This window comes from Hypanus sabinus, chromosome 3 (genome assembly GCF_030144855.1).
Source record: "Hypanus sabinus isolate sHypSab1 chromosome 3, sHypSab1.hap1, whole genome shotgun sequence".
Classification (NCBI taxonomy): domain Eukaryota; kingdom Metazoa; phylum Chordata; class Chondrichthyes; order Myliobatiformes; family Dasyatidae; genus Hypanus; species Hypanus sabinus.
In genome coordinates, this window is record NC_082708.1 from 181,575,046 (window position 1) to 181,599,118 (window position 24,073).

A 24,073-nucleotide genomic window follows, 5' to 3' on the forward strand; every position below is an offset into this window, starting at 1 on the left:
AATTCAGTTCTTGTTAATTCAAAATATGTTTCCTCTCCCCAGCGATGGACATTACTGACATTTTGAAAGGCAAAGCAGAAAGTGATGAGGACAAACACCATTTTATTCCCTTCCAACAGTAAGTAAAGACTTAAGTTTGTTTAATATTAATCGTTGTAAGGCTTAAGTAGTTTGCCTGTTTGATATGCTGAAATTACCTAACAAATGTAGAGGAGACAAGCTGTTTGACCACACTTAATCCTTACCAAAATGGCTTCATGGGCGCTCAATGCCCGCCTCATTAGTTCCATGGTGAAGGGACTCGGGCCAAAGCGTTGACTCCATAGATGCAGCCTGACCTGTAGAGTTCCTCGAGTGTTCTGTATGTGCTGCTTATTAGTTCCAAGGTTTCTTGTTCGATCAAGGTCCATTCTGTGCAGCAACCCAGTTAAAAATACTTAATTAGAGTGATTTGGAATTAGCCCTGGTAGATGGGATTGGCTTGTCTCAGATGGACACTTCAGTTGCCATGGAAACTTGCACAGAAAGCCCATTTCTGCATTTATGACTCTATCACCCTATAAATGGCCGGTCCTTCCTGTGTTCTTTATCTCATGTTCTCGATATTTATTGCTTGTCCAGATCTCTAACTGGCTAATCATGTGTCTCAAGCTGTACTCTTCCCAACATCGGAACCAACATTTCTCTAGTCTTTCTACAGATCTCATACATTTAGAAGATAATTTTTTAAAAATCATTCAACATGGAAGTGTGGGCATTTCTCACATCTACTCTGCCATTCACTAACATTTATATACAATATACCAGATTGGGGGGGGGGGGGGGGTGTGTGTGTGTGTGTCCCAAGAATTCCAGGAATGACTGAACTCTGTCTTCTCCATAATCAGTGACTGAGCTTCAACAACCCTTTGTTCAAAGTTCAAATTTATTGTCAAAATACATATACATCACCATATACAACCCTGAGATTCACAGTAGAACACAGAAGCACAATATAATCAGTGAAAACCTGCACACAAAGTCTGCCAAGCAACCATTGTGCAAAAGAAGATAACTGTACATTCATACATACATAATACTGAGAACGTAAGTTGTTCTTGAAAGTGAGTCCATGGGCGTTGGGTGGAGAATCTCAAAGATACTTTATCTGGCTGATGGACTTCCACCTCAGTTCTGAATGATAGGGTGATAGAATTTTCTTTACTTACTTGGGCCCTTAGCTCCCAGAGGATTATAGGCCATTGATGACCTCCTGTCTCCATCATCCTCTGGAGTCAATGGTATGGCCATTAATGCTTCTGCTCCACCATACAGGGGATTGGCCTATACAGTGTTACCAGAGTGCCCTTTCCACCTCTCATAATGGGGACTTAGGGTTGGAATTTGGGAGGCTGATAGAGTCATATAGCACAGAAAAAGGCATTCAGTGCCAGTTCCATGGCAACTGAGGTGTCTATATCGGACCTACCTGAGCTTATCCAGTATCCCTCTTAAGCTTTGCTGTCCATGTCCCTGTCCAAATGTCACAGATATTGCTATTGTGCCTGCTGCAACCTCTTTCCCTGGCAGCTCGTTCTCGATGAGCACACCATCTCTGTGAAGATGTTGCCCCTCCAGTTTCTTTTAAAATCTTTTCCTTTCTCTTTAAACTTCCACCCACTTTTTTTCAGATAATCTGTGGGCTCACTTTCAAACACTCCTCATCTCATATCCTTGATATTTATTGCTTGTTTATTTATTATTACTTTTGTATTTGCTCAGTTTGTTGTCTTTTGCACACTGGTTGAAGATCCAAGTTGGTGCGGTCTTCATTGATTCTGTCATGATTATACTGCTAATATAGATTTAATGTATATGCCTACAAGAAAAAGAATCTCAGGGTTGTATATGGTGATATAAATGTACTTTGATAATAAACTTACTTTGAACTTTGAACTGCATTGAACAGAGAATAGAAAATAGTACAGGCCCTTCGGCCTATGATTTGCCAACCTCTATAATTCAGTGCCACGATTTATCTGTCACTCAGAACTCACCCGTGGCTCTAAGTAGCTGTTTGCATGTGACGGTGGTCAGCACTTTGACCAACGGGCTAAACAGGGTGAGGGTAGCCAGCTGGCCGTGTACCCCACTGAGAAAGGGTCATGCCTGTCCCAGTATGCGAGGTCAGCTCCGGCAAACCAGGCAGGTGAGATCCAATGGCCAGGAAGGTGGTACTGCAATGCTCTGAGATGAATGGTCAATGCAAGACGCAGAAGACGCCATGGTCATCCACTGCAACCAAGGAAGACCCCAGTTTGTGACGCTTGTTCGTACCACTGGACCCAGACTTCTGCGGTCAAGAGAGTGGAACTGCCCCAGAGCAATGGCTTTTCTGTTTTAAAAACTCTCCTGCAGAGGTTTCTTGCATCATCGGACATGATGGACAACCTCCGCTCATAGTTATATGCTCTTTAGTGAAGGTGGGAAACATCTACCCAGTGCCTGGAGTTCCAATAGATGTAGTGGCAGAATTGGGAGCATTTCTTTTCACATTACATCTCAACAATGTGGATGGCAGAGTTGGTGGTTCTGTGTTGAGTATCTGCAGAAGGGCTTAGTGTGGTCTCTGTGGGTCGTGGTCGACCATGGGTACTGCGCCTCTGGTAGTCACTGGGAGTGGCTTCTGCAGGGCGCAAGCCAGGGCAGAGTTGATATGGAGATCCGTCTGTTGCCCATGCAGTGGGACCCCCCCTCTCCATGCTGATCTCAGATCCAAAGGAACGACGAAAGTCGGTAAAGTTTGGTGCCAGCAGCCTCGCAGGAGTTGCCGTGCCGGTGCTGGGTACAGCAGTCAGCCGCCATCGGGACTCTGACTCCAGACTCTTCCTCGGGGTTTACTCCCAAAGCCTTAGACAGATTGGGACAATGGGCAAAGGAATGTCAGGTAGTGTATAAATTGTATGGTCATGCACTTTGGTAGAAGGAATAAACATAGAAAACCTACAGCACAATACAGGCCCTTCAGCCCACAGAGTTGTGCCGAACATTTCCCCACCCTAGAACTTACTAGGCTTACCCATAGCCCTCTATTTTACTAAGCTCCATGTGCCTATCCAAAAGTCTCTTAAAAGACCCTATCAGATCCGCCTCCACCACCGTTGCCGGCAGCCCATTCCACGCATTCACCACTCTCTGAGTAAAAAACTTAACCCTGACATCCCCTCTGTACCTACTCCCCAGCACCTTAAACCTGTGTCCTCTTGTGGCAACCATTTCAGCCCTGGGAAAAAGCCTCTGACTATCCACACGATCAATGCCTCTCATCATCTTATACACCTTTATTAGGTCACCTCTCATCCTCCGTCGCTCCAAGGAGAAAAGACTGAGTTCACTCAACCTGTTTTCATAAGGCATGCTCCCCAATCCAGGCAACATCCTTGTAAATCTCCTCTGCACCCTTTCTATGGCTTCCATGTCCTTTCTGTAGTGAGGCGACCAGAACTGAGCACATTACTCCAAGTGGGGTCTGACCAGAGTCCCATATAGGTGCAACATTACCCCATACACTTTCTTAACCAGAGAGTCAATCTGTGCAGCTGCTTTGAGTGTCCTATGGACTCGGACCCCAAGATCCCTCTGATCCTCCACATTGCCAAGAGTCTTACCATTAATGCTATGTTCTGCCATCATATTTGACCTACCAAAATGAACCACCTCACACTTAGCTGGGTTGAACTCCATCTGCCACTTCTCAGCCCAGTCTTACAACCTATCAATGTCCCAGTGTAAACTCTGACAGCCCTCCACACTACCCACAACACCCCCAACCTTTGTGTCATCAGCAAACTTGCTAACCCATCCCTCCACTTCCTCATCCAGGTCATTTATAAAAATGGCATAGGCTTTTTCTGATCATGGAGAAAAATCAACAATCAGAAGTGTAAAGGGACTTGGGAGTCCTTGTGCCGGATCACCTAAAGGTTAGCTTGCAGTTTGAGTTGGTGAGAGGAAGGCAAATGCAATGTGAGCATTCATTTCAAAAGGGCAAGATTATAAAAGCAAAGATGTCCTGCTGAGGCGTTATAAAGCGCTGGTCAGACTGCGCTTGGGGTATTGTGAGCAGTTTTGGGCCCTTTATCTAATTAAAGATGTGCTGGTATAGGAGGGCGTTCAGAGGCAGAATACAAGAATAATTCTGGAAATAAAAGGGTTAACATATGAGAAGCATTTGGTGGCTCTGGGGCCTGTATTCGCTGGAGTTTTAAAGAATGGGGGTATATCTCATTGAAACCTATCTTATCGAAAGGTCTAGATAATGGAGAGAATATTTCCTATAGTTGACGGGTGGGGGGGGGGGGGGGGGAGGAGGTGGAGAGACTCGGACCAGAGGGTACAGCCTCAAAGTATCCAGACAGCCATTTAGTACGGATGTGAGGAGGAATTTATTCAGCCAGAGGGTGGACCTGAGGTCCTCCGTTGGTCAGTGTTGACTATCAACGTTGCATGCTAGCTGTGTAAGTCATATGTAAGCTAGAGCGTTACGATGTGGAAAGCAAGCTGTTGCCCATGAAGCAGGCTCCCCCTCTCCAAGAACTGATGAATCCCAAGGAAAAGCAGAGACCGATACAGTTTGGCACCAGTGGCACCGCAGGAGCTGTCAGTCAGCATTGAACTCATTGTTGGTCTGCCTTGGAGCTCCAGCTCTGGGGTTTTCCTCGGGGTTTACTCCTGAAGCCTTCCCCGTGAATGGATATAGCCACAAGGCAGTGGTGGTTTGAAATCAGGATTTTCCTTCTAGCTGAGCTGCCAACCACAGTTGATGAGCCCTATCTGCTGGAAGCAACCTGTTTGAAGACACCAGTAACCTGCCTTTGTGTCTCCTCCCATCAGTAGAAACGATTTTGCCAACTTTAGTAGCTAAGCCACATGTGAAGGCCAGGAGCTGAACTTGGTTGTCAGAGGCGATTTGAGACACATGCCACTGGGAGCTTAACCCCACTACCTCCCCCAGCTATGACAAACATAAAGGAACCATCAGCTATACTACAATTAAACATATTTCGGTAGTTATACGGAAATTATAAACATGCAAAGTATTGAGTATAATTTATACATTCTTTGACAACAAATGCACTTTGAATCTTGTATATGGAACAAGCTACAGGAAGAAGTGATTGAGGTAGGTGCAATAACAACATGTAAAAGAATTTTAGACAGGTACCTCAAGAAGAAAAGTTTAGATCATGGGTCCTGAACCATTTTTATGCCATGGTCAAATACCATTTAGCAAGGGGCCTGATTTAGAAGGATATAGGCCAAAGATGGGCAAATGGTTCTCTCTTGGACTGGCATCTTGGTTGGCATGGATAAGTTGTTTCCATGCTCTCTGACTTGATGCCCTCTCCTACAAATGGATGCATTTTCTCTCCCTCTAACTTCCCAGTCACAATATGACTATAGTCAGGTCGTGTCATAAGTCTGCTGGAGGCCAAAGATGGGTCAGTCCTTGTGTTAGAGAACGTTGTATGTGTGCTGGTTGTTAACACACAAATAATGCATTTCACCGTTTGATTCAATGTACAGTACATATGATAAATCACTCCAGCCTTCCGAGTCTTTTCCATGACCTCTCAGTTCCTGTATTTTCCCCCAAAGCCTCTGGTCTCTTTTGCTACAAGAAGCACAGATATTCCAAACCTGGCTTGACCAAGGCTCATAGAACATATGACAGGAACAACCCCTTCAACCCACAATGTTGTGCCGAACCAATGAAATTAGTAATCTATTAGCCAACTAAACTAATCTTTTAGTCGGTGGCCTTGACCTCCATCCCTGGCAGTCCCTTCCAGGCAGGCAGCTTTCTAGGTACAGAAACTTGACCCTCAAATCTTCTTTGAACTTAACTCCGTCACCTTAAATGCATGCCCTCTGGTATTAGATTCTGATTAAAACACTTCCAACCTCAAAAATGTGCGGTTTATAATAAGCAGGAACAATACCTAATTGGTTTGACTAATTCCTCTCTTAGTTTAGTTAATCACTTCACGCTCAAAGTAAAAAAACATCCTAATATCAGCCCAAAATCATATTATAGCGCTCAGAGCATGGTACAGTCATCTCACGTGCACTACTTAAATTAAGAAGGAAATCGGAGGTGATGATATATGCGGTCTAGTGTTTGCTGGCCTGTTAAAATCTGAATGAACTGTAGATTTTCATTATCTTCATTGTGGTAGCCAATTTAAAACTTCCAGCACTATGGTCGTGATACTCCAGATGTCCTTCCATTCAGAGTTTTGAGAGCTCTTTAGACAGACCAATAAATAGCAGGTCAGGAACATAATTACCCTGGGCTTCCTATCTAGCTTAAGCAGAGGAAATTAAGACGAGAGTTGACACTTTGTATGGTACAAGATAATTTTCAGATTCCTATCAGAAATTTTAATTTCAGCCAGGGAGTGATTGACACTTTGAAATGAAAGGAGCCGAGTGTTGGAACGGGAGTTACATAAGAAGCAATAAGAGGAAGGGGCACAGGATAATTAAGGCACAGGAGGAGACTATTTGGCCCATCAAGTTCCTGACTAGTTCTGTGTACAAGCAATCAAGATGTCAAATGGTGGAAACGCTCAACAGGTCAGGCTGCATCTGCGAAAAGAGGATCACATTTAATGTTGCAGATCAAAACCCTTCGCTTGAACAATTCAGCTTGTCCCATGCCCTTGAGACACCAGGAGCGGTGCAGAACATCACCTGAGACATCAATTAATTCCAAACAATTGGGTGATTAATTATTACAGAATGTCTGTCTGGTGCTTCCCTCTCCCTTCCCCTTTTCCCAACCATGATTCCCCTCTCCTCATCCCCTTCCCACTCTCAGTCCACAATAGAGACCCATATCAGAATCAGATTTATCATCACTCATGTACGTCATGAAATTTGTTTTTTTTTATAGCAGCAGTATAGTGCAATACATAAAATTACAGTACTGTGTAAAAGTCTCAGGCACCCTAGCTATATATATGTGCCCAAGACTTTTGCACAGTACTGTATATCACACACAGTGCATTAAACAAAATATTAGCACAAATAATTTAACACTTTCAGCTGCCTTCAGAGTGAAATTCATTTTATTTGTCACATGTACACTGAAACATGCATTGAAATGTTTCATTTGCATTAACACCATCATTATCGAAGGGTGTGCTGGGGGCAACTTGCAAGTGTCATCACACATTCCGGCGTCAACCTAGCATGTCCATGACGTTCGGCAGAACAACCTGGAGCTCAAAAAAGCCAGAGCATAATAAGCAACAAACCAACAACAGCAAAACAAGCCCGGATTCTCCCTTCTACCCGCCCACGTACATACAAAGTTGGGCAACCCCAGTACAGGACATCGCCAGCCTCCAATGGACTTGTGGACTCTTGGACATCAGGGCCTTTGACTCCTGCGGTGGCCCAGGGTTTTGGCCACGGGCCCTCTTTTGAATGCTCCAAGTGAATCAGCTGCAACACTTTGGCAGGCAGTTTGTCCAAGCTGATGACCATTGACTGCTTTTGAAAGTAATGCATCATTGTATTAGTTCCACCTGGGCATTCCAGTTTCTTCCCTCAACCCAAAGATGTTCATTGGCCACTACAAAATATCTCTGTTGTGTAGGTGGAAATATCGTTTTCTCTAACACCTTCATTCTACATAATCATAGAGTCAGAAAACACTACTGCACAAAAATAAGCCTTTCAGCCCATCTAGTCCATACTTAACATTACTCTGCTTAGTCTCATCAACCAGACAAGCCCCAGTTCTTGATTCCTTTGTTAATGAGAATTGTCTTCTACTTTGCCGATAGGCTTCATGATTATGAAGGTGGAATGCCCCTATCAGATTTCTGCAGTGTGTGTGTAACTCCAGCCTGTCCAGTCCACCCTCCCTCGTTCTCGTCTGCATTCTTTCCAAAGCCTTTTCATCTTTCCCGAGGAGTGATAGCAGAGCCTGACACGATACTCCAGCCAAGCCAGCTTTTGATTGTGACTTCAAAGATAAAGAAAGCTAGCTTAATTTCTGACACGCACATTGAAACATACGGTGAAGTGCCTTGCAAAATGCGGCACTCCGCAACTTACTAACCCTACTCCGTAAGTCTCTGTGAGGTGTGAGCACCCAGAGGAAACCCACACGTTCACAGGGAGAAGATACAGGCTCTTTACAGACAGTGGCAGGATTTGAACCTGATCAGTGACTGCTGATACCGCTGCTCGCGTGCAAGACTTAAGATCACTGTAAGTTGCAAGATGAATAAACAGTACAGAAACAAATGAATAAGGAGGTGTTGTTTATGAGTTAATGAACCATTCAGAAGTCTGATAGCAGAGGAAAAGAAGCTGTCTCTGAATCATGGAGTGTGTGTCTTCAGGCTTCTGGACCTTATCCCTCGCCTCAGTACAATATATCACTAAGTCAACACCTCTGAGACAAAAGAGGTTCAAGTTATGGTGAGGTCATCTCTGAGGTTCTTAACATTTTAAAGTCTCACGTAACCTGAATCAATCTACTTTATTGATAAAAAAATTTTTTATTTATTGGTACAGTGCAGAGCTGGCTCTCTAACTCCAACGCCCCAGCAACCCCCGACAAACCCAATTCACCATAATCTAATCAGGGGACAGTTTACAACGACTAATTAACCTATTCGGTACATCTTAGGGCGGGCTGTGAGAGGAAACTTGAGGACCTAGAGAAAACCCATGCATTCCACGAGCAGGACATTCAGAGACTCCTTGTAGAATGGCGCCAAAATTGAACTCCAAACTCCTGACTGTCCTGAGCTGTAGAAGTATCACGCTAACCACGACACTGCATTTTAAACACAAGGTTTAAAAGCTGTCTGGACAGATACAGGCAGTGGAAAGGTTTAGAGGGATGTGGGCCCAAATGCAGGCCAATAGGATTAGTTCAGGTGAGCATCTCAGTCCGCATTGACGAGATGTCCATGGAGCCTGTTTCTATTCTGTAAGGCTCTATAACTCTGTAATCTAGTTTAGAATGCAGCACAGCCCACAATCTGTTGGGTTAACAAATTCCAAACATTCACCATCCCACTCAAGTGAAGAACCTTCTCTTCATCTCATTCCCTAACCCATATTTTGAGTCTGGTTTCTAAACTTCTCAGCCAGACGATTCTGGTTCAGATTTACTGAGTGTGTCAGCAATGAAGACACCTGAGGATGTGCTGGGAGCAGCCTGCAAGAGTCGCCACACATTCCGGTGCCAACATAGCACAACCACAGTGTTCAGCAGAACAGCAAAGAGCACAGAAAGCAACTAAACAGCAACGAGTAACAAATGGCTTTCCTCCCTACTTCCACCATGCACACATACACAGTCCTCTAATTTCAAGAAAGGCCTTCAGATTCCAGGCTCTGGTCATTGGGCTGAACTTCCGGACATTCGACTGAGCCATCTTCCCCGCGTTTACTCTGTGAAAAACTGGAAGAATTTTGTACGGTCCATGTTCTGACACTCCTGTGTAACTTTTACTTTCTCCTTTTCTGCAGTGCAGCACAGAACGCTTCCCCTAGCAGTAAAAATTTTAGCCTGCCCGCGCTCCCTCTCCCTCTCTCTCCAACACACACACGCACACATACACAACCGCAAAGAGTCAACGTGCACAGATGCTAAGAACAATTTCACAGCTGGCTGGTTGGGTTCCAGGAAGCCTTTGTAACCCACCACGTAATACAAAATGGAACCGGCATTGGTTTTTCTTGGCTTTCTTTGCAGGATAATCATTTTGCTCTGTGGTGTCACCCAACTGCTCAGGCATTTGTGGCGTCCGATGTGCCTCCCAGAGTTAATTATTTTTCAAGCTTTCTTTTTGTCTTCCTGACAGAGTTACGGCTGAGAACGATTTCCTCCACACTCTAATCCATAAGGTTGTAGCTGCCAAAGACATCAACCACAAAGGACAAGGTAAAATATTCTTTTCCATTTCCCTCAGCACTTGAGCACAGCAGTCATTATTCTCTCCAAATTGATTTGTCTTAATGCTTATCTGCTCTCCTACCATGTTTACTCTCCTTCCTCCCAGCACTTCTGCCAGTTCCCTACTTGTTCTCAAAGTGACTTTCCATTGTCTTCCTTCACAGGGGTTTTGCTTTGCAAACATTTGACCGGGGTTAAGCTGGTCAAGCTCTATGCAAGTTTCATATTTTAAAAATATATCATCGTCACCAATATGTGCCGTGTCATAGGACGTGGGCAATCGTGGTCTATCCATGACTATGATTGTCCTTGGCAAATGTTTGGCCATTGCTGCCTTCTGGGCAGCGTCTTTCCAAGACAAACTATTCAGAGATTGTCTGCCTGGGTGTCAGTGGTCGCATAACCAGAACTTGTGATATGCACCAGTTGCTCTGCGACCATCCCTCACCTGCTCCCGTGGTCTCACGTGACCTGATTTGGTGGGGGGGTGTGGGGCTTCTACACAGGTGCTACTCCTTGCCCAAGGGTGACCTGCAGGCTAGCAGAGAGGAGGTGTCCCTACAATTCCTTTGCTAGAGATGTATCTCCACCCCACCACCCAAATTTTTATTTATGTTACTTATTTAGAGATAGAGCACGGTAACAGGCCTTACCAGCCCAATGAGCCCATGCCACCCAGTTACACCCATGTGACTAATTAACCTACTAACCGATTTTAATCCTAGCCTAATCATAGGACAATTTGCAATGGCCATTTAACCTACCAGCCAGTATGTCTTTGGAACGTGGGAGGAAGCTGGGCATCTGGAGGAAATCCGAACGGCCACAGGGTGAATGTAGAAATTCCTTGTAGAGAACAGCAGAATTGAATGCAGGTTGCTGGTGCTGTAAGATTAGGTTTATTTGTCACGTGTATATCAAAGCATATAGTGAAATGAGCCACTTGCGTTGACCAGCACAGTCGGAGGATATGCCCATGCGTGTCGCCGTGCTTCCAACGGCAAAATATCGTCACCCACAACTTAGTAACCTTAACCCATAACGTCTTTGAAATGCGGGAGGAAGCCAAAGCACCAGGAGGTCACGGGAAGATGTGGCAGGTGGCTGGCACTAACTGCTACACCTCCAAGCTGCCCTTGTGCCCGAGAGTACATCTCGGCCCAATTAAACAGCTGCTCCAATTAGCTGGAGTTCCATGGAAAGGTATAAAAGAGAGAAAAGGAGTAACTTAGTATTTAGTGGAATACAGAACAAATGGAAACTGTCTTACGGTCCAAAGTTCAGCTTTATTTGTTGCACGGACAAATGAATCTTAACGTCGAATCAGATCAGTGGGGATTCTGCTGGGCAGCCCACAAGTGTCCCAACACTTCAGGCATCAACATGGCATGGCCACCAGTCACTCACCCTAACCCTGACCCATATGTCTTTGGGATGTAGGAGGAAACCCACGCAGTCATGGAAAGAACATGCAAACTCCTGACTGGCAGTGGCGGGAATCCAATCTCTGTCTTACAGTGACGTCTTCGTCGGTCAGGGTCAACCATGCACGTTTCATCCTAGCTGTCTAGGTATGCAAGCCAGGGCAGTACGATATGCAGAGCAAGCTGTTGCCCATGCAATGGGCTCTCCCTCTCCAAGCATCTGATGAAGCCAAAGGAATGGCAGAGACCGATACAGTTTGGCACCAGCAGCATCACAGGAGTTGCCAGTCAGCGTTGCACTCAACGTGGGACTGCCTCAGGGACTCCAGCTGCGGACTTCTTCCTCGGGGTTTACTGCCGCAGCTTTCTCCCTGGATAGGTATCGCTGCGAGGTAGCAGAGGTTTGACATCTGAGCTTTACTTCACCACCACAGCTGATGAGCCCCATCTGCCCAAAGCAACTAGTTTTAAGGTGCTTTTGCCCCTTCTCCTGTCAGTATTTTCTATCTTACAGCTGCCACCGTAAAGCGATACTCTAACAGCTATGCAAGCATGCCATGTGGTGGAAGAAGATTGCTTACCAGTCTTTTTCTGAGGGATAGGCTTCACCTGTAACTCCCACATGGCTGTCCTAACCTACCACCCCACCAGCTTCCGCGTCCAGCACATAATTCTCCGTAACTTCTACCATCTCCGATGGGATCCACCACCAAACACATCTTTCCCACCCTCACTTTCTGCTTTCCGCAGGGATCACTCCCTATGCGACTCCCTTGTCCATTTGTCCCTCCCCACTGATCTCCCTCCTGGCACTTACCCTTGCAAGCGGAACAAGTGCTACAGCTGCCCCTACTCCTCCTCTGTCACTACCATTCAGGGCCCCAAACAGTCCCTTCAGGTGAGGCGAGACTTCACCTGTGAGTCTGTTGGGTCATATACTGTATCCAGTGCAAAGTCCTAAACTCCGTCTGCCAGGAAAAAGCAGGATCTCCCAGTGGCCACCCATTTTAATACCACTTCCCATTCCATTCTGACATATCAGCGCATGGTCTCCTCTGCTGTTGCAATGAGGCCACATTCAGGTTGGAGAAGCAACACCTTACGTTGTCTGGGGAGCCTCCAGCCAGAAAGCACGAACATCGAATTCTCGAACTTCTGGTGATGCGCCCCTAACCTCTCCTTCACCTTTTGCATTCCCATTTCCTTCTCTCACTTTATCTCCTTACCTGCCTATCACCTCCCTTTAGTGCTCTTTCCCCTTTTCTTTCTTCCATGGCTTTCAGTCCTTTCCTGTTAGGTTCAACCTTCTCCAGCCCTGTATGTCTTTCACCAGTCAACTTGCCAGCTCTTTACTTCATCCCTACCCAGTTTCACCTATCACCTTATGGTTCTTCTAACCCACACCCCCTCCCCCCCCCCCACCTTCCACCTCCTCATCTTTTTTCTCTCCAGCCCTGATGAAGAGTCTTGGGAGGTTTTACATTTCCAAATATACTTACAGTTGCTAAATAAGTGTGAATTATTGTTGGTGTCTTTTCTCTGACATAACAACTTTTTAGGAGCTGCAGATCCAACTTAGAGTCATCGTATGCAGTGCTGGATTTTTGTCTTGCTGTCTTGAAGATGAATTTTTAAGGAAATGCAAAATGTGAAAATCAAGGTTTTACTGGACTGCTGCAATGCCAGTTAGGGACTGGAGGGAATTTTGCCATCTGTGGTGACGGCAGGCATACCCACTGACCTCGATTTGCTGCTGGCAAGAGCCTAGACATCATTCTAGTTAATTTCAAGGTTAATTTCCCACAAGATTGGTTCTGGCAAAGCAGCGGTGTTACTTGGAGAGGAAACAGCCTGTTGCATAGACACAGAACATAATCATAAAGATAGCAAGAAGCTAACAGGAAACAAGTTTGCAATGATCGTCTCGCATTTGTACTGAAAGTGTGATTGAGATTTGGACATACAACCATAAAGAACATAGAACAAAGAACAATGCAGGAACAGGCCATTCAGCCCATTATATCTCTCCTTACCGTGATATCGAATTGAACCAGTCCTATCTGCCTACATACGGTCACTATCCCTATCTATTCGTGAACCTAGTGGTGCGGCTCTTCAGGGTCTGGATGTCCTGCTTTGCGGTAGACTGTAAGACCTACGAGCAGAATTAGGCCAATCTCTGGCTGAAAATGTTGTCCGTCAGATTTCTATTAAGTTTCTTCCCTCTCACAAACCTATCTCTTCTAATTTATCATTCCCCAACCCAGGGAAAATGGCTGCATGCACTCACCCTGCCAATGACCCTCATAACTTTATGCCCTTCTCTAAGACCACAAGATATAGAAGCAGAAATAGGCCGAACGAATGCTCCGCTAGTTCATCATGGCTGATCCATTTCCCTTTCAGACCCAATCTCTTGCCTTCTCCCTGTCTCCCATCTGCCCTGACCGATCATGAAACGAACAACCTTTGCCTTAAATATACCCAATGATTTGACCTCCACAGCCACCGGTGGCAACGAATTCCACAGATTCACCACTCTAGCTAAAGAAGTTCCTCCTTGCAGTGACAAGTGGGTACGACCTGGGTGGTGGTGATCCTTGATGATGAATGCAGCCTTGTGGCAGTCCATGGTAAGGAAGGGCTGTGTCCTTGATGGGCTGGGCAGTGTCGGCCACCACTTGTGTCCCTTTCCTTTGGAATTTGTTATTCCAATTTGCCCAGCGGAATGTGTAGAATTGTTAATGGTAGCAATTTGTCATCCATTAAAATGCCTGACTTTTTAAAATTTAAATACAAATTACTCAAAGGATGCTCCCTTATGACAGATTTCATTACATATCAATCAAGGATACCCATTAAAAATCCAAAAGGATCTTATTCCCTGGAGCAATGGAGAATAAGGGGAGATCTGATTGACGTGTACAAAATTAGGAAGTGTATAGATATGGTAAATTCATGCAGGCTTTTTCCACTGAGGTTGGGGGAGACTGGAACTAGTGGTTATGGCTCCTCCATAGAGAGAGTTAAGTGCACCGTTCCTTGGAGTTCGCACCATGGATGACCTCACTTTATCTGTTAATGTCACCTCCCTGAACAAGAAAGCACAGCAGTACCTCCACTCCCTAAGGAAATTGAGGCAAGCAAGGCTCTCACCCTCATTCTTACTGCATTTTATAGGAGCACCATTGAGAGCATCCTGACAAGTTGCATCTCCATCTGGTCTGGGCGCAGTTGAGCATCAGACCGGAAGTCCCTACAAAGGATAGTGAGAACAGCTGAGATGATCATCTCCCTACCATCCATCAGGGACATTTATCAGGAGCGCTCATATTCAGGGCCTTAAGTATCATTAAGGATCCCACCCATCCATCCAGCATCCTCTTTGACTTTCTACCATCAGGCAGGAGACTCTGATGCATAAGGACAAGAACAGTCAGGATGAAAAACAGTTTCTTCCCTCAGGCCACTAGGTCTCTGACCTCTGGCATTCAAAGTGTCACTGATCAATCTGTTCTGTTCTTTACAATATTTAATTTATGCACTTTAGTTTGTTTATGAATAATCCATCTGTAGATTTTATCCATACTTTCATAAGTTATCATGTGTTATGCACTTTGCATCCTGGTCTGGAGAAAGTTTGATAGTATACATGTATCGTTTGATAGTATACATGTACAGTCGACCCTCCTTATCCACGAGTTCCGCATGCGCGAATTTAACCAACCACAAATCGAGAAAACCTGGAAGTGCTCTTCCAGCAGTTGTTGTTCAATCCTTCGATGGCACGAAGCCTCCGTGTCACATGAGGGATAACAATGTGCCTACAACCACTGCAAGATTTTTTGGATGATGCAAAGGAAAAGAAGAGACAGCTTCCTATAACAATGTTTCTAACTAAAGCACCCGCAATTCTGAAGTCTCGACTTTCAATGCTTGAAGATCCTCAGCCCTCAACCTCCACATTTCCTGACTTTAGTATTATTGAGCCTCCTCCAAAGCGTCCTTATTCCCTAAACAAGACAGTGTAACAACTACTGTACAGGTATTACAAATCTTACTCATCGTTCGATCATTGTTCACCTTGCGTCTCATTCGTTCACTGCTTGTGTTATGAGCGAGAGAAACATGTACTGTACAGTTTTTTTTCTTGTCAATATTCCCTGAACATTAGAGTATAACAGCTGTTTACATAGCATTTACATTGTGTTAGGTATTATAAGTAATCTAGAGATGATTTAAAGTATATGGGAGGATGTGCGTAGGTTATATGCAAATACTACGCCATTTTATATAAGGGACTTGAGCATCCCGCAGGGGTCCCTTGCGGATAAGGAGGGCCGACTGTATATAGTTCAATGACAATAAACTTGACTTGATGGGTTCAGGGTGAAAGGTGAATTGTTAAGTAGAGCAAGTGGTGGTGAGAGTGTGGAGCCAGCAGATGTGGTGGATGCAGGTTTGATTTCAACATTTACGAGAAGCTTGGGTAAGTACAGAACTAGGCAGAATAATGGCTCAGTACAGACTGGATGGGCTGAAGGGTCTGTTTCTGTGCTGTAGTGCTCTGTGACTCCGTTCATTGGGGAGAGTCTTTCAGGAGGTCAAACTCCCAAGTTCCCTGCCTCTCATCAATTACTCATATCCCCTCTCTGAGTCCATTTTGCCTGCAGCTCTTTCAATTATTTTTGGCCCATTAACGTCAAATGAAAGAATACTATTGAGCCAGAGACTCACATCATCGTCTGAACTCATTTCATAGTGGATATTTGTCTGCAGCAATGAAGCAGGAGATATTCCATCTTTCTGTTCTGAGCCGTCTTTGTTGTAACCACAATGTGTCACACTACGACCCTCTTGTGACCAAAGATCCTAGAGTGCCCAACCCAACTGAACATCGTCATGGACTCATCTGGGGCGGCACGGCAAAATCCCAGTCGGTGTAATACTATTACAGTGCCAGCGACCTGGGTTCAATTCCCACCGCTGTCTGTAAGGACTTTGTACATTCTTCCCAGGACTACAAGACTACGTGGGTATTCCTTTGGGTTCTCCAGTTTCCTTCCTTCCCCATTCCAAAGGCGTATGGGGTTTGGGTCGCAACAGTTTGCATTTCACTCCAGGTTTTGATGCTGTGATGTACTTTATATGTGACCAATAAAGCTAATGTCAGACGAGTGTTCGAATTTGAAGTGTTAGAATAGATAAAGATGGTAAAACAACAGACTATGGATGCCAACACAGCAGGTCTACAGCAATGCACACACAAAATACTGGAGTAACTCAGCAGGTCAGGCAGTTGCCCTTTCGGGCCGAGACCCTTCTTCAGGACTGGCAAGGAAGTGGGGTGGAAGACACAGGAATAAAAAGGCTGGAGGTGGGGAGGTAAGAAGGAGGATTGGCTGGAAGATGATAGGTGAAGCCAGGTGGGTGGGAAAGGTAAATGACTGGAGAAGGAATCCAAAAGGAAAGGAGGGTGGGCCATTGGTGAAAGGGAAATAGGGATCTGATAAGAGAGAAGAGTAGACCGGGGAGAAAGGGAAGAAGGAATCCAATAGGAGAGGAGAGTGGTGAAAGGGGGGAAGAAAGGTCACCAGGGGGAGATAATATACAGGTGACGAGAAGTCTGAGTGGGGAATAGAGGACGAAGAAGGGAAAGGAAATCTTACCGGAAGGAGAAATTGATGTTCATGCCATGAAGTGAAGTTTAACAGCAGGCCTACAACTCATTGACTCTCAGTGTACGCCTTTGGAATGTGTGAGGAGCACCCGGTGCGAGCACATGCGCTCATGGTGAGAACGTACAAACTCCTGACGGACAGCAAGGGGAACCGAAAACCGATTGGAGATCACTGGCGTTGTAAAGTGATTGTGCTACCTGCTACCCTACTCTGCTGCCCCTGTACAACAGGATCAATTTACAATAGTGATTTAAACTACTAACCTGCATGCTTCTGGGATGTTGGAAGAAACCAGAGCGTTCGGTAGAAAGGAGAGGTCACAGAAAATGTACAATCTTCATACAGTTATAACCGGAGATGAGGATTGTACCCAAGTTGCAGGAACTGTTCCACCCGAATGTTTTCAATACATATGTTTAGTAGTGGATAGCATTTTCCCATATTCCATTGCTAATTCCACTCTTTTTCCAGGTCTCTGGGTTTCTATGAAGTTAATGTCTGGAGATCTGAAACAAATTCGCAAGGACCATCCTCATTTGGTGGACAGAAACACGGTGGTTGCGAGGAAAATGGGGTTTCCTGAGATCATCATGCCAGGTGAGATAACTGTGGATCTGGTTCTTGTTAGTTTTGGATTTGTTTTATTGTTGTCGCATGGACTGACATACAGTGAAAAACTTAACTTGCATAACGCAAGATATTTGTGTACCTCTAACAAATCCCCCCTCATTATCCAACACTCTTATGAATAAGGGAGTACAGAGAAGGTTCACCAGATTGATTCCTGGGATGGCAGGACTTTCATATGAAGAAAGACTGGATCGACTAGGCTTATACTCACTGGAATTTAGAAGGCTGAGGGGGGATCTTATTGAAACGTATAAAATTCTAAAGGGATTGGACAGGCTAGATGCAGGAAGATTGTTTCAGATGTTAGGGAAATCCAGAACGAGGGGTCACAGTTTAAGGATAAAGGGGAAGCCTTTTAGGACCGAGATGAGGAAAAACTTCTTCACACAGAGAGTGGTGAATCTGTGGAATTCTCTGCCACAGGAAACAGTTGAGTCCGGTTCATTGGCTGTATTTAAGAGGAAGTTAGATATGGCCCTTGTGGCTAAAGGGATCAGGGGGTATGGAGAGAAAGCAGGTACAGGGTTCTGAGTTGGATGATCAGCCATGATCATACTGAATGGCAGTGCAGGCTTGAAGGGCTGAATAGCCTACTCCTGCACCTATTTTCTATGTTTCTAAGGTCCTAACCTATTCAAACATTCCCCATAACTTTGGTCCTCAAGTCTTGGCAACATCCTTTTCTGCACTTTTTCAATCTTATTGACAATTTTCCTTTACATAGGTGAACCAAACTGCAGACAATATTCAGACAGGCAGACAGACATACTTTATTGATCCCGAGGGAAATTGGGTTTCGTTTTAGTCGCACCAACCAAGAATAGTGTAGAAATATAGCAATATAAAACCATAAATAATTAATAATAATAAGTTAATCATGCCAAGTGGAAATAAGTCCAGGACCAGACTATTGGCTCAGGGTGTCTGAGACTCCGAGGGAGGAGTTGTAAAGTTTGATGGCCACAGGCAGGAATGACTTACTATGACGCTCAGTGTTGTATCTCGGTGGAATGAGTCTCTGGCTGAATGTACTCCTGTGCCTAACCAGTACATTATGGAGTGGATGGGAGACATTGTCCAAGATGGCATGCAACTTGGACAGCATCCTCTTCTCAGACACCACCGTCAGAGAGTCCAGTTCCACCCCCACAACATCACTGGCCTTATGAATAAGTTTGTTAATTCTGTTGATGTCTGCTACCCTCAGCCTGCTGCCCCAGCACACAACAGCAAACATGATAGCACTGGCCACCACAGCCTCGTAGAACATCCTCAGCATCGTCTGGCAGATGTTAAAGGACCTCAGCCTCCTCAGGAAATAGAGACGGCACTGACCCTTCTTGTAGACAGCCTCAGTTTTCTTTGACCAGTCCAGTTTATTGTCCATTCGTATCCCCAGGTATTTGTAATCCTCCACCGTGTCCACACTGACCCCTTGGATGGAAACAGGGGTCACTGGCGCCTTAGCCCTCCTCAGGTCCACCACCAGCTCCTTAGTCTTTTTCACATTAAGCTGCAGATGATTCTGCTCGCACCATGTGACAAAGTTTCCCACCGTAGCCCTGTACTCAGCCTCATCTCCCTTGCTGATGCATCCGACTATGGCATAGTCATCAGAAAACTTCTGAAGATGGCAAGACTCTGTGCTGTAGTTGAAGTCCGAGGTGTAGATGTAGATTCCAAATTAGACCTTACAAATTCAACCTACCATCTCAACTCCTGAAATTAATTCCCAGATCCCTCTGTTCTACTGCTACTCATTGTCTAAGTTCTACCTAGTTTGTCTCCCAAAGTGTAAGATCTTATACTTGTCTGCGTTAAATTCTAGCTGCCATTTTTCAGCCCATCTTTCTGGCAGGTCCAGATTCTGCTGAAAGCTTTGACATTCTTCCACACTGTCTACTAAGCCTCTAACTTTGGTATTATCCAGAAATCTGCTAATCCATTTTACTACATTATCACTGAGATCAGTGATATCGGCGACAAACATGAATGGATCCAGCACCGATTTCTACAGCACACCACTAGTCACATGCCTCCAGTCAAAGAGGCAGCCATTGACTTCCACTTGCTGGCTTCGCCCATGAGGACAATGTGTAATTCAATTTACTACCTCAACTTGAATGCTAAGTGACTAATCCTACTTGATCAGCCTCCCATGTGGGGCCTGGTCAAATGCCCTGCTAAAGCCCACGTAGACAACACCCACAACCTTCCCTTTTTCAACTTTCTGGGTGACTTCCTTGAAAAACTCTGTAGTATTGGTTGTGCAGGTTGATTGAAGAACTGTATGTTTGAAGGGAAGTAACTGTTCTTGAACCTGGTGGTGTGGGACTTTAGGCTTCAGTACCACCTGCTCAATGGCAACTGTGAGAAGAATAGTAGTGAGGTAGAGGTAATTCACATGAGTAGTAGAGAAAGAGATGTAGATGAATATTGTGTCCATTCAACTTGTTCCAAGCTGTGAGATATATAGAGCTACAGAACACTGCAGCAGAGAAATAAGCCTATCAGCTCACCTATTTCATGCTGAACTACTAGCCTGCCTCGTCCTATTGACCTGCACCGTACAATAGTCTTCCACACCCCTCCCATCCATGAGCCTATCCAATCTTCTCTTAAACGCTGAAATCAAACTGGTATCCACCATGTCCGCTGGCAGTTTGATCCACACTTGCACTGCCCTCTGAGTATACAAGTTGCCTCTGGTTCCCCTAAAATATTTCACCCTTTTTAACCTGTGGTCTCCCCCAATCTCGATGGAAAAGGCCTGCTTGTATTTACCCTGTCTATACACATCATAATTTTGTATACCTCTGCCAACTCTCTCCTTCTTCTTCAGTACTCCAGAGAATAAAGCACTAGCCTATTCAACCTTTCCCGATACCTCGGATGGTTATGGTCTGAAAGCGACGTTTTTCACACAGAGGGTGGTAGTGGTGATCATATGACAAACAATCTTTTAATGCAGCTTTTACAAGAGCACATCTCAAATGGTCCATTAGTGGTGCTCCAGATTGGAAAAGAGGAATGACACCATGTCAGGGGGGTGTGTTATATTATAATAGTTACAAAAATCAGCAAGTGGGGCCTTTTGGGACTTGTCAGAGGGTTTGAAATAGAGTGAGCAGTCGCTTGTTTGGAGGATTGAGCACAAGCTTTAAAAAGTGACCAGGGCTTTTTGGAAGCCTGGATTAGACAGTATGCCTTATGAGAAAAGGCTGAGCGAGTTAGGGCTTTCCTCTTTGGAAAGGAAGAGGATGAGAGATGACCTGACAGAAGTGTTTAAAATAATAAGAGTAGACAAAAAATGCCTTTATTTTCCCTTTTTTTTGGACTTTGATATACTTTTGGTCTCAATCACATCACAGGCAACCCCACTGTTCTGCAACCCTTCTGCCTTGAAACCAGATGCTTCTTTTCCAATTCACAATTTAGACAGGAGGTCACAGACCTCAGCATTAACTCTTTTTACCTCCATACACTCCACCTGATCTGCTGAGGATTTTCTAGGATTTTCCATATTTTATTCAAGTTCCCAAATAATTCTGGTTAACGTTCTTCATCTTATGAAGCAGGCTTGGGTGACCTAGGGCTTTTCTCTTTGGAGTGAAGGTGGTTGAGAGATTACTTTGATATTGTGCAAGATGGTAAGAGGCACAGAGAGAGTGGAAATAGCTAATGTGAGGAGGCATATTCTAAGATGATTGTGTAGGAGGTCAGTCAGGGGTAATATTGTTCATGGTGAGTGCATGAAACACCCTATGATGGTAGAGTCAGATCCCTTAGGGGCATTTAAGAAACTCTTAGATAGGCATATGGGAAAATAGAGGGCGTTCTAGGAGGGAGGAGTTAGATTGATCTTTGAGTAGGTTAAATGGTCGGTACAACATTGTGGGCTGAAGGGTCATTACTGGATTGTCAGGTTCAATGTTCTATGGAGCAAAGTCACAATACTAAATCTACGAAGCATCTTAAAACAGTAAATACTAATATTGAGTGAGAACTAAAATGCATACCTTGACAGAAGATTTATTTGTCATTTTATTAACATTATTGATTGTCAATCACATTTAAAAAATGAGCTTGAAATTTTCCTTTAATTTCGGAACTTCCTCAACCATGAGATGAAATCAGCTTTAAGGTAGTTACAAGTAATGACCAAAATAAACTAACTCCTTCATAGACTCTTAAAGTGACATTCTCATTGCTGGGTTGGAAGGTTCAAGTCTTATTTAAGGGATTTGAACCATAAGACCAAAAGACGTAGGAGTAGAATTAGCCCATTCAGCCCATTGAGTCTGCTTCGCATTCTGTCATGGCTGATACATTATCCCTCTCAACCCCACTTTGCTGCCTTCTCCCTGCAACCTTTGACACTGTTTCTAATCAAGAACCTATCAACCTCCACTTTAAATATACCCAATGACTTGGCCTTGCATCATCCATGTGTAGCAACGAATTCCACAGATACGCCATCCTTCAGCAAAAGAAATTCATCCTCATCTCTGCTCTAAAGGACTGTCCTTGTATTAATCCTTCCCATTCTAGCTGGCACAGTTAGTAGATTGTTCCTTCTTTCAGGTTAGATTTGGACAGACAGACAGACATACTTCATTGACCAATGCCTCTCCCTTCTGAGGACACTGAAGAGAGCTGGACTACTTGTACCCATACTCACATCCTTCTACAGATACACAGTGTCTCCACAAGGTACAGAAACTGCACTGCAGAGGATAGAAAGGCTCTACAATGAGTAATCAAAATTGTCCAACACATGACCAGCACATACAGAAAGGTGCCATAGAAAGGCCAGCATCATTTTGAAGGATCTCACCTACTGCTTATGGACTGTTTGTCCCACTTCCATCAGTGGCGAGGTTTCACAGCAAGACTAGAGTCAAAAACATTTCCTTTCCCCAAGCAGTAAGGCTGATCAACACTTCCTCTCACTAATTCACCCCTTGACCACTACTGTATCATTTCATGTCAGAGTCACCTTGTGTATCAATACTCATGTATGCAGTGTCAATGTATTTAAGTATAATTAGTTTATGTATTGTTAACATGTATTTATATTTATTGTGCTCTTTATTTTGATGAGACCATAACTGTAGTTTTCTATACAGGATTAGTTGTCCTGTTTTTGAAAAAATCATCATTAAACTGGTGCGAGTACAGGGAAAAATTACAAGAATGCATTCAGGGGTCAGGGCCTGAGTTGTAAGGGAAAGGTTAGGCAGACTCGGATTTTTTTTCTTGGAGCTTAGGACATCCAGGGGCGACGCTACAGGCTTGTATAAAATCATGAATAACATAGCTTCTCAGGGAAGGGTAACTAAAAACCGGAAGGCATAGTTTTATGCAGAGACATGAAAGAATTAAAGTGGACCTATGGGAACAACTTCTTTATGTAGATGGTTGTGAACATACGGGATGAACTGCCAGCAGAGTGCTCACAATGGCCACAATGACGGCATTTAAAAATTGATTGATAAGCATATGGATAGGAGAGGTTTCAAGGAATATGGACCAAGCACTGACAATTGGATAACCTTGGTGTGGCACCATGACAGTTGTGGATGAGTTGGGCTAAAGGGCCTGTTCCCATGTTGTATCACTCTATTTGAATTGGTAGATAGAAAAATTATCTATCATAAGCACAAGAGTTTCTGCAGATGCTGCAAATCCCAAATCAACACACACAAAATGCTGGAGGGACTCAGCAGGTCAGACAGCATCTATGGAAAAGAATAAAGAGTTGATGTTTCGAGCTGAGACCCTTCATCAGGACTAGAAAGCGAGGGGGAAAAGTCAGAATAAGAAGATGGTGGGAGGGGAAGGAGTCCAAGCTGACAGGTCAGATGTGAAGCCAGGTAAGGGGGGAAGTAGGTGGATAGGGGAGAGGGATAAAGAAGCTGTGAGGTGATTGGTGGAAAAGGTGAAGGATTGAAGAAGGAGGAATCTGATTGGAGAGGAGAGTGGCCCATGGGAGAAAGGGAAGGGGGAGACACCAGAGGGAAGTGATAGGAAGGTGAGGAGAAGGGAAAAGATAAGAGGGGAACCAGAATGCGAACTAGAAGAAGAGAGAAAGAGGAGTGGAAAAAAATTATTGATCACATCACTCATGAAACTTTACTGATCTTATTTAGATTATACGTAGAGGCAGGTAAATTGCAGCATTTTGCTCTGGAATTGCCTGTATTTACTTTCAAGCATTGTGTTGTGAGATTTTGCCATGCGCCTTTGGTTTCCATAGAACAGTCCCTGCCCTTCAGGGAGCACTTTATTAACTGTCCAATTCCTGAATGGGGTAAGAGATCTGATATCAATGCAGATGAAGAAAAGTTGAAGCAAGCTCTAAGCAGCCT

General features: G+C 44.5%; 1 protein-coding gene across 1 annotated transcript in view; it reads left to right on the forward strand.

Annotated features, from left to right (window-relative positions):
• Nucleotides 1–24,073, forward strand: part of LOC132391940 (dedicator of cytokinesis protein 2-like) — a 1,209,929-nt gene that overhangs the window by 255,111 nt on the left and 930,745 nt on the right. The window contains exons 11-13 of the mRNA XM_059965744.1: nt 43–118; nt 9,876–9,955; nt 17,544–17,669. Coding sequence (XP_059821727.1) covers nt 43–118; nt 9,876–9,955; nt 17,544–17,669 — 282 coding nt within the window. The remainder of the gene's footprint in view (nt 1–42; nt 119–9,875; nt 9,956–17,543; nt 17,670–24,073) is intronic.